This window comes from Sarcophilus harrisii, chromosome 1, assembly GCF_902635505.1.
Source record: "Sarcophilus harrisii chromosome 1, mSarHar1.11, whole genome shotgun sequence".
NCBI classification, from domain to species: domain Eukaryota; kingdom Metazoa; phylum Chordata; class Mammalia; order Dasyuromorphia; family Dasyuridae; genus Sarcophilus; species Sarcophilus harrisii.
The window spans coordinates 532255318-532266768 of NC_045426.1; the positions used below are offsets into that span (position 1 = coordinate 532255318).

At 35.4% G+C, this 11451-nt stretch overlaps 1 protein-coding gene across 2 annotated transcripts in view; it reads left to right on the forward strand.

Moving 5' to 3' along the window:
- SALL3 (spalt like transcription factor 3) overlaps positions 1–6104 on the forward strand; it is a 22289-nt gene extending 16185 nt beyond the window's left edge. Inside the window, exons 2-4 of one of the 2 annotated variants that reach the window (XM_003760112.2) lie at positions 1–1845; positions 2062–2402; positions 3814–6104. The exon at positions 1–1845 is cut by the window's left edge and continues 1101 nt beyond it. In XM_003760112.2, coding sequence (XP_003760160.1) covers positions 1–1845; positions 2062–2402; positions 3814–4245 — 2618 coding nt within the window. In that variant the 3' untranslated portion in view covers positions 4246–6104. Of the gene's footprint in view, positions 2403–3813 lie in introns of both variants that reach the window. The other variant, XM_031946729.1, reaches the window with a different exon arrangement.
- The last annotated feature ends 5347 nt before the right edge of the window (positions 6105–11451 follow it).

Consider the following 11451-nt stretch of genomic DNA (forward strand, 5'->3'; position numbering starts at 1 on the left):
TGATCTTTCCCAATCCACTGGTTAGCATTGCTGCAACTGCTAATGCGTTAGACCCCCTATCTGCCCTCATGAAACACCGCAAAGGAAAACCACCAAATGTGTCGGTGTTTGAACCTAAATCAAGCTCTGAGGATCCATTTTTTAAACACAAGTGTAGATTTTGTGCCAAGGTCTTTGGAAGTGATAGTGCTTTACAGATTCATTTGCGTTCTCACACAGGAGAGAGGCCTTTTAAGTGTAATATATGTGGGAATCGATTTTCAACTAAAGGCAATCTAAAAGTTCATTTTCAGAGACACAAGGAGAAGTATCCACATATCCAGATGAATCCTTATCCCGTTCCAGAATACCTCGACAATGTCCCCACTTGCTCTGGAATTCCCTATGGAATGTCACTGCCACCTGAAAAACCAGTGACAACCTGGCTTGATAGCAAGCCAGTGTTGCCAACTGTCCCTACATCCATTGGACTGCAGCTTCCTCCCACTATACCTGGTGTTAATAACTATAGCGACTCCCCGAGCATTACTCCCATAAGCCGGTCACCTCAGAGGCCATCTCCTGCTTCAAGTGAATGCACTTCTCTATCCCCTGGGCTCAACAATTCTGAGTCAGGCATAACAGTGACTGCAGAATCCCCACAACCAATTCACAGTGGTACTTCCCTCACAAAAACTGAACCTATCAGTTTGCCTCCCACAAACACACGAGTGGGAGAAGTCTCCATCAGCGTGCAAGTTACTACCGTTTCTACTTCAATTGTTACCACTGTAACTGATAGTAGTGTGTCCACAACCCTCCCAAACCCTGTGCTTCCAGCGGTCTCTGACCAGTTTAAAGCAAAGTTCCCCTTTGGTGGTCTGCTTGACTCTATGCAAACATCAGAAACCTCAAAGCTGCAACAGTTAGTTGAGAACATTGATAAGAAGATGACGGATCCAAATCAATGTGTCATTTGTCACCGGGTGCTTAGTTGTCAGAGTGCTCTCAAGATGCATTACAGAACACATACAGGAGAAAGACCATTTAAATGCAAAATTTGTGGACGTGCCTTTACTACAAAAGGCAATCTAAAAACACATTTTGGAGTTCATCGAGCGAAGCCACCACTAAGAGTACAGCATTCGTGTCCCATTTGTCAAAAGAAATTTACAAATGCTGTTGTTCTTCAGCAACATATTCGTATGCATATGGGGGGACAAATCCCAAACACACCATTACCCGAGGGCTTCCAAGATGCAATGGACTCAGAACTTTCTTATGATGAAAAAAATGTTGAAACCCTGAGTAACTATGATGATGACATTGATGAAAATTCTATGGAAGAAGACCCAGAGTTAAAGGACACAGCAAGCGACTCATCTAAACCACTAATATCTTACTCTGGGTCGTGTCCCCCTTCACCACCTTCTGTAATCTCTAGTATTGCTGCCCTGGAGAATCAGATGAAAATGATTGATTCTGTCATGAACTGTCAACAGTTGACCAGCTTGAAATCCATAGAAAATGGATCAGGGGAAAGTGACCATTTAAGTAATGATTCCTCATCAGCTGTAGGTGATCTTGAAAGCCAGAGTGCAGGCAGCCCTGCCATGTCAGAATCATCCTCATCCATGCAAGCATTGTCTCCGGTAAATAGCAACAGTGAAAGTTTCCGGTCCAAGTCTCCAGGTCTGAGCAACCAAGAAGACCCACAAGAAACACCACTAAAGACAGAAAAACCAGACAGTCCACCACCTGCTCCTGAAAATGGAGGTGCACTTGATCTGACAGCTCCTACCCCGGGCAGACCAGTCATCAAGGAGGAAGCTCCTTTTAGCCTGCTGTTCCTCAACAGAGAACGTGGTAAGTTTAAAAGTACTGTTTGTAATATCTGTGGCAAGCCTTTTGCTTGTAAGAGTGCATTGGAAATTCACTACCGCAGCCATACTAAAGAACGTCCATTTGTTTGTACAATCTGCAGTCGCGGGTGTTCCACTATGGGTAATTTAAAACAGCACTTACTGACACACAAATTAAAAGAGCTGCCTTCTCAGTTATTTGAACCCAACTTTACTCTAGGTCCCAGCCAAAGTACTCCTAGCCTGGTCACCAGCACTGCGCCTACCATGATCAAAATGGAAGTGAATGGTCACAGCAAGCCGATCTCACTGGGGGAAGGTCCTCCGCTTCCAGCTGGAATCCAGGTTCCTGCTGCACCACAGACAGTGATGAGTCCTGGTCTCACTCCTATGCTGGCACCCCCACCCCGGCGAACGCCTAAGCAACACAACTGTCAATCGTGTGGGAAGACCTTCTCCTCAGCAAGTGCACTCCAGATACATGAGCGCACCCATACTGGTGAAAAGCCATTTGGTTGCACAATCTGTGGTAGAGCTTTTACCACAAAGGGGAATCTCAAGGTAAGAAGGAAAACTCTCAATCTCAAAAATCAACCCATAAAGAAAAGAAATCAGGGTTATTGAAAGGCATCTCTCTTAGGCTTTACAGGCTGTAATTTTGCTGTGTTCCTGGTCAGGAGAAATAAGAAGCTAAGGAAGCCTGTTGTATGTTGTCATGTGTTCCTGTCGAGCATGGTAACATGCAAGGGTTCAGTCCTGCCTTCTGATGTGTGAGTGCGTATCAAGGCCTGTTCTTCAAACTTGATCTTGTGAGGCTGAGGCCAGATGTGTGTTTATAGTCTGTTCTATGAGTGAGGCGGTGAATGCACTTTGCACCTTGGCAGGCAGGCCCAACACCCAGTGGAACATTGGTATGAAAAGAAACCGACATTTAAAGAGCTATCACAAAGTAAAACACAGTCACTCTCAAAAGGAAAGAATACCACAGCAATGGGGAGGTTTGCTAAGCAATTAAAAAAGCAAATAAAAAAAAAAAAAAAAAGATGTGTTCTATTGTTCTATGTGGCCACCAAGAGGAGCTGATGGGGTGGGTGTGTAGCTGAAGGAGAGCAATGTACAAGTTCTGGAGTATAGAAGAGCATAAAAGGAATTCGGGGGAAAAAGAACTATTGGTAAATCCACTTCAGATCCTCCCAGAGAGTATTTTCTGACAAAGTCCACCTATGTGAAAAAGCACAGGTTTTACTCATTGCCAGTAGAGCTGTGTGTCTCTATATTTCCTCTTGTGCATCCAGATTTTTGTTCTATATAACCTGAATATCCGGGAAAATTGGGTTTCAGTAGGCTGTTAGAGGACATTTCAGAAATAATATTCCTATTGTTCCCATAGCTCAGATATGCATGGAGGGGATAAAGGTGATATGGGAACCATCTTCTGATCATAAAAAGTTCATACAATGTTTTAAAATTAATTTGGGGGGGGGTTCTTATTTGAAGGGAAGTATTGAAGCAAGAGTATAGCAGAAAAAAATAAGGCAAAAATTACCACATGGTTTAGAAGAAGGAAATAGAAGGCAAAGGGATTAGGCTAAACACAGTAAGAGAGCACAGGTCTTTATTCTCACATTTTCTCTTGGCGGCCTCTGTGTTTTGTATATCTGGAATAATTTTGTTTTGTTGTCTAAATTTTTGTCATCTCAAAGAACACACAGTCCTAATGTTAAAGAATACTTTGTGTCTTTAATGAAAATAATGTGCATATTTGATCATAAACTATTCCCCAGAATGTTCGCATGAACCATTTTCTGTCACTCCAAATTGCTTGGGAGAAAGAGAAAAATGGCCAATAAGTATCTAAAGGTTTGTACACTCAGATTCTATGAAAATGGCTACATACATCAAAGCAAGAATTTAAGTTATGAGAATTTGCTTATTTGTAGTTTTTTTTTCTTTTCTCATATTTTATATGCAGGTTCATATGGGAACTCACATGTGGAATAATGCCCCTGCGAGACGTGGCCGCCGACTATCTGTGGAAAACCCCATGGCATTGTTAGGTGGTGATGCACTGAAGTTCTCTGAAATGTTCCAAAAGGATTTGGCAGCTCGGGCAATGAATGTTGACCCCAATTTTTGGAACCAGTATGCTGCAGCAATCACAAATGGACTTGCTATGAAGAACAATGAGATTTCAGTCATACAGAATGGAGGCATTCCACAACTCCCAGTAAGTTTAGGTGGAAGTGCCATTCCACCCTTAAGTAACATTACAAGTGGTATGGACAAAGCTCGCACAGGCAGCAGCCCTCCTATTGGTGGCTTGGACAAAGCAAGTTCAGAAACAGGAGCCAGTCGTCCATTCACACGGTTTATTGAGGAGAACAAGGAGATTGGTATAAATTAAATTCGAGAAATGTGAATAACTCTTGGGACTCTTAATCAACATATTTGTTCTATTTCATGTACAAATTTGAAAGTTTAAAGCATTAGTCTTATGATCTTAATGCCTAGGTTCCCTTTAAAATTTTATCCATAGCCGAAAATACATTAACTGTGTGGCTGCTGAAAAGTTGTCTTGCAAGAGCTGCATGGTACTTCTTTTAACAGTGAGTTTGACTGTTATTGAGAACTCTGAAACCTTTAAAATTTTAGTTAACAAGGAGTCAATGGAAACTGCATTAGCAACTGAAAGAGGTTAGACCACATCCACTTTGTTTCTTATAAAATTTAATGATCACCTAAGAAGGAAAAAAGAAAAAAGAGGGGGGGGGCTTCACTGCGGCATTCTGGTCAAACTTATTTGCTGGTTTTGTTCAAATTAGTTAGAAACTTGAACTATGTTTTTAGACATCTTAATCTTAAATAAGTGATTTAGTACCCCCATGCTGTGTATTATGACAGTATCCTTGTCTGTAGTATTTATAATGTTAAGATTATGCGGGTAACAGACAATATACTAGCCCCATCCTTAAATGAAACTTTTGTACCGCAAAATACATCTGGCTATGTGATTTTTTTTTTTTAAAGCAAGATTTGTTTTACTCTAAGTAAGTGGTTTATTTCAATGCAGGCAAAATTGTGGAAGTTTTATTGGGAAAGATAGCATGCTTTTCATGTGCAAGTACCTGTCAGTAACAAATCTTTTTTTATTTAAATATTTGTAGCTGCTATGTGGACAGTTGTTCTATTAAATGAAAAATGTAGTGTGGTCTGTAGCTCAATGATTGGAAAACAAGTTACAGACAAACCTTATCACCATAAATTATTCACAACATTATAAACAGTTGTGAATAAATATTTCATGTTATCAAAGTTGTACAATAAAAAGGTAATGTTTGTATAATGTGGTTGCAAACTCTTAATTTATACTATTGCACTTTTAGTATTTTGTATTAGGGAGGTTTGTCTATAATTTGAAAATGAAAAAAAAAGATGTAAACTATTTTATAAATAGTACTTTGGTTTAAGGAAAATGAAGAAAAAAAAAAACCTGTTACAGTTTTTTGTTTTGTCTTAAGGTCAAATAATATGAGAGATCTATGCTACTTAAATAGAAAAGCCACCATGATTTGTCAGATCCTCAGTACAATAGGGCCTGCCATTTCGAAAATTGAAATGATTTATTTAACTTTTCTACAAAGCCCATTAAAAACTGTGACCACCCCTAACAAAACTTTGATGAATTAATCTTAGGACTGTGACATCAATGCAAGCCCAGGAAACAGTAAAGAGAACATTGTGTAGGTTTAATTTTACTGTAATCTGTTCTGTCTCTTTCTCACACACCCACAAATAAGATGTGGACTGCCTCACAGCATTGGTATTATGTACAATAAACTGGGAAGAAATATTAAGTGTCTGGCAGTATAATAAGTCATAACTGTAAAATATTCCAAATTCCCAATTTACTGATAATCATCTCAGATTACAATAAAGCACAATGTCCTCTGATTATTCTAATATCATTTTATGCTGATTACTTTGTTTAAATGACATCAAATAGCTAAAGAGACTGGTTCCACTCCTCTTAAGCTAGGATGCTGGTGAGGCTGGGGCTTAATCAAAACTTGAACAGTAAATGTTTTGTGTACTACCTCATTTTTGTGCATTACAAGCATGGTGAAGTCTGACACTATGAACTTCCGTCCAACAGAATTGTTCAAGGGACATCATGGGTAGCTGGGTAACAGTGCAAGGAGTTGTATACCCCTGAAGGAAGAATCAGACAGTGAGGTCTTCTCAATTAAGACTGAAAAAAAAAAATAGGACAATCTCATTCAACAAAAAAAAAAATTACTGTAAGAAGATGGACTATTTCTGCCATCATGTAAATGAACAAAAAGAGTTTTGAAGACTTGCTAGCTGTTTATTTCTATTGGAAATGAACAATGAACTATACAGCTCTGTTTTCTACAGTGGTGAAATAGAACTTCCCCATGTTATGCCATCTTTTACCACAGAATGTGGGGGATCTGGAGGTTTTCCAAGCATTGGAAAAAGAAAACTGAGGTGGCTTAATGTTGCTGTAATTCAGCAGTTGAATGTTTTTATTTATATGTGTCATTTTTGGTGTGAATTTTTTTGTTAGTATTTGGTACCATGTAGTGTTATCTCTTCTCCCTAAAGGATGTGTATAACTTAACAAAAGAGAGATGTAAAGTGTTGTAAATAAGATGGTTGATGAAGGTACAGTAAGACTGACCCCATTTTGTATTCAGGGTTAGGTCACTCCTCTCTGCATGGTGAAGAGAGACACTATTTTTATACTGCGATACCATGTAGGGCTAGGAGCCTCCCTGAACCAGCTGGGAATTGTTACCTAGATCCAATATTTTTTATGATTAAATCTTGTTGGCTTGACACATCTACTGATTGAAATGGATGTCTTAGTCTAGGTTACTATTTTTGTCATATGGAATTGAATAAAATGCAGGATGTAATATTATTTCTGAATCGCGTTCCTTGATTATTCTGTTGGAAAAGTGAGAGTTGAGCTTATGGTCATTTGTGGTGGATGTACATCAATGATTTTTCTCTAATCTTCATTCGTGAATGTCAGCATAAGGTTGGCAACTTTAGGCCTAAGCAATATTTAAATGTATCTTGATTACACTCCAGCTATTAAAAAGCTTTTTTCCTAAGAAGAAAATGCAGTCTCCTAAATGTGGATTATGTATCTGTGATAAAAGAAGATGTGGTAGAAAAAGTTTAAATATTTGAAAGTACTGGCAATTTCCAGAGGTCAGCTATATTCTGAAATATCTCTCAGTTATCTGCATCAAGCGAAAAATATTGCCTCTCTGATCATTTCAACAATTAGATGATGATCAAATCACAGAAAACAAATTTGCTAGCAAAACTGAACAAAAACAACAGACATCACTGAGACTTCATTCCCATCAAGGTCTTACATTTGTTTCCTCCAAAAAAAAAAGGTATCTTTTATGTTAAAATTCATACTATTTTGAAAATTACATTTGACAATCCTCAGAATTTTCATGATCTAATGGCATTTAGATTTTAAAATAATAGTCTTTTTTTAGTTCCCTAATAAAAGAAAAGAAATACACACACATACAATTTTCCTCTTTTCCTATGCTCACAGAATTTAATATAGTTTTTATTTCAGGAACTTGAACTTATTTCAGATTCTGAAAGGCTAATAAGAGTACTAACCATTTGGATAATTAATCATAGGTAAATTGACATTCTATTTGTCATTGGTGCAAAATTTTTAAAAGCTGAATACATTAATTTTCCAAATATTCAAATCATAAAAAGTAGAAATAACCAAATATGAAAGGATGCAATATAAAGAGAATCTGTAAGAAAAAGGAAAAGTTCTCTCAGGGAATAGTAAAGATTTTCATGAGCACTTTAAGAAATTAAAATAAATTAAAAGATACAAAGAAAACATAAAAAATGTTTCTGAACTTCTATTTCCAAATCAGTCTTGAGGCAGAGTGCCTTCTGATATCAAGTAGAAGATAGATAATATAAACAAAAAGAATGGTAAAGGCTGATAATCCATAACAATTTATTTACATACATACACACACATCAATACACACATATACATACATATATGCACAAATTATATATATGTACAAATCATGCTTATGTACATTATATAGTATATGTGCATGTACACATACTATATATGTGGGTGTGTATATACATATAAATATATGTACACACACATTCCTCTTCTAAGTTCATTATAAGAGCTATTAACACTTAAAACTAATTAAGAGATACTACTAAAGGGCCTTCCACCAATTGTTTTAAACTCTCTGCTGTTTAATTTTATCCCTATAGAAGCTTAAAAATGCAGGGTTTCCCACTACCTGTGTTGCCTCGATATTTAGCAGCTATTCCATTGATCTTCCTTGTTTTGTTTTGTGTGTGGTTTTTTTTTTTTTACAAAGCCACAGCAAACATTAGCATTTCTTTTATTATTGTGCTGCATTTCCATTTCCAACCTAACCAACTTCAAAATACTCTATTTTATTTTGACACTTTTTCTATTGCCACTGAAGTCAAACCTTTAATTTTTCTCCTCTAGTATATGCTTGAAAAAAGAATGATAATGATCCATCCTGTGTAATCAGTTCTGTGCCCAGTCTTTCACTAGTGCACTAACCAACCTGTATATGCTATTCATCCACTGTCCTTTGTGTCAAGGCCCAGTGCTCATTTGCTAATTGCTATTACTGAGTGAGGAACGGAGAGATTATTTATTCCTTTAGAAAAGTTCCTTACAACATGGTGCTTCATGGGGAAGGAATGAAGTAGCTCAAAAAGCACCCAACCAGGTTTTAATCCATTTGCTGATTTTCAAGTATGTCCAAATTTAGTGTCTAGAAAAGATTTTAAAATTACTGTTAACAACTATGAAGGCTAATTGAAATTTCCCTTTTCTTTTTCATTTCCCTTAGAAAAGAAGACTCCCTAATAATTTAACTTTGCTGATTGTCACTGGGGAGAGGAGGCAGTCAAAATAATAAAACCCATAGTATGTTACATTTTCTAACTACTCTTTTATTTAATGTTACTGACTTAGATAAATGAGCTTAGCAATAGATACCAGTAACAGATTGACATACTTACTCGAGTATGATAGAGTTTTAAGAAAACAAAAAGCACACTGGATCCTATGGGAGTCAAGACACATGGCCTCTAACCAATTCTATGACTAAATAATTAGTTGTATTCAATTTACTCTCTTTGGGACTGAGTCTTTTTATACGTGTTAGATTTAGATGATCTCTAGGCCTCTTCCAACTGTGAAATTCTGCAATGTAAAAGACATACCTTTATTTACTCCAAAAAGTATGTATCGGGTAGCATTTCCGAACATGAATGGCTAGAACACATATAAGTGGTTGCTCAAAAATATTTTTTGACTGCATCTATGTGAAGTTTATTTCAGAGGATAATGGTTGGCAACATTTTTGAATCATGATGGATGTGTTCATTTGTATTTTTTTTTAATTAGGAGTTTTCACCAAAAGTTCAATACTAATGATAGATTAAATCAAGACAAGTCAAAAAATAAAATGCATTTTCTATTAGAAAAGAGCCTATAAGAAATGGTTCCATTTTCCACACATATATTGTATGCACAACTACTTGTACAGTAAAATGTTAAGCTGATATCCATTTAGTCAAAAGACTACCTAATTCAAGACAACTATTATTTTAATTACTGCTTGTTCTTTCTTATTAAAATATTTAATCCAAACTTTTTTTTAAAAATGATGTCTGATTTTACTGTACATAATTATTTGCAAACATGAATGAATGTTTTGAGTTTTGTCTTGGAGGAGGGGAGTGGTTTATAATACACGGGAAAAGAGTACAGAACGTACTTTGAAATAGATTCCTCTTGGTACATCTATTATGATTCAACTCAAATATTTTCCTAAATATTGGCATCTGTAAAGGGAAAGAAAAATTGATGGGAGAGAAGTGGGAGACAAAAATGGAGAATGTGAGAGAAGACACTTATGTAAGTGGACATTTATGTGAAAAGCTTTTGTTATTAAATTTTTTTTAATGATTTGCAAGTCTTTACCAAATCATGTTTCAGGAACATAATCAAATCCTTAAAAGTCTCTCAGTGTAAATGATGCAAACATGGTAAAATAAATGTTTTGTTTCAAGAGTTCCAAAGGGAATTGTTTGTGAACATGTGGCTGGTCCTTTAAAATTTGCCTTATAAATTGACCTTATAAAAACTGATCATTATTTTAAAGTAGATTGCATAGTCTGCATCTGAAAGTGGCGTGTTTTTTTTTTAAACAAAGAATTAATTATGAGCTCCTCCTTTGACATCCAGCAATAATATTTCATGTAGTCTCCTTTTCATTTATTTTCTTTTCAGTAGGATTAAATACACCTATACCTACATTTTTAGATGAATAATTTCTTAGATACAGGAAATGAATGTGTTTTCCTGATCATCTGGTTTGTTTTTTTTTTTTTTTTCTGTTGACAGATCTTCTGATCTGGTAGAAAAGACAAACTGTTTCTATTTCATTTGCTTTTTTTTTAGCCTACAAAAGTGACAATATTAAAGCAACTCAGTGCATCAATTTAATTTAATCTAATCCATTATCCTCATTTCACATCACTGAGGAAGAATACAGCAATTTTACTATATATATATATATATATTATATATATATATATATATATATATATATATATTCCTTTTTTCCCCAGAGTAAGAGAATAAACTTGTTTGTGAGGTTTGTTCTAAAGTTTTAAAAATTGCTATTATATTTTCTTTGCTTTCCAATTCTTTGGAAAAGTGATACAGTGGCCTGCCAAATTCTATGGCAGAGAGAGTTCACAAGTTACACATTGATTCCGTATCCTCGGAGAGCCTCAAAGACATTTCAAGAATAAGTTCTTTTTATATGCACATTTTTCACATTTGATATTTTACTGGATATTTTTAAAATATTATTTTAAACATTCTCAGTTTAATATTTTCAAAAGCCCTCTGTTAGAACTGTTTATTAGACTGCTCTTCAGTTACTTACATCAGATATTTAATTTCTAATTTTCCATTAATATTATTGCTTTAAGAAACTGGGCTACATATTTATTATATAGCATAAAGAAAATTAATTGCTAACAAAAGACAATTTTTTAAATTTCAGAAAATTGAAAAGCAATATCAACAAAGATATCATACATCTTTGGGACCCACTAGCAAGCTCAATAGAAAGTTTTCTAAGTATAGAAGTCATCACTTTTCATATAAATATTATATGCTAAACAAAATTTTATCAGTGAACTTAGATCAATTAGATAACAAATTGATTATCATTCCTAAAAGTTTTCCCCACATCTTTAATACTTTATTATAGACATATTCTCCATGATTTAAGAATATTTTAGATGACTTGAAGAAAGTCCCAAAAATATCATATTATTCACTATACTCTCAGATCACTTGTACTCTCCCAAATTGTTTTCTTTTACTATTTATAAGTTATTCAGTGCTTTCTTTTTATTCACTTTAAACTGTATAATTTCTTGATATTCTAATATTTCCACTTTTAAAAAATTCTTTCCTGCCATTTTGTCAGTTCTCTTT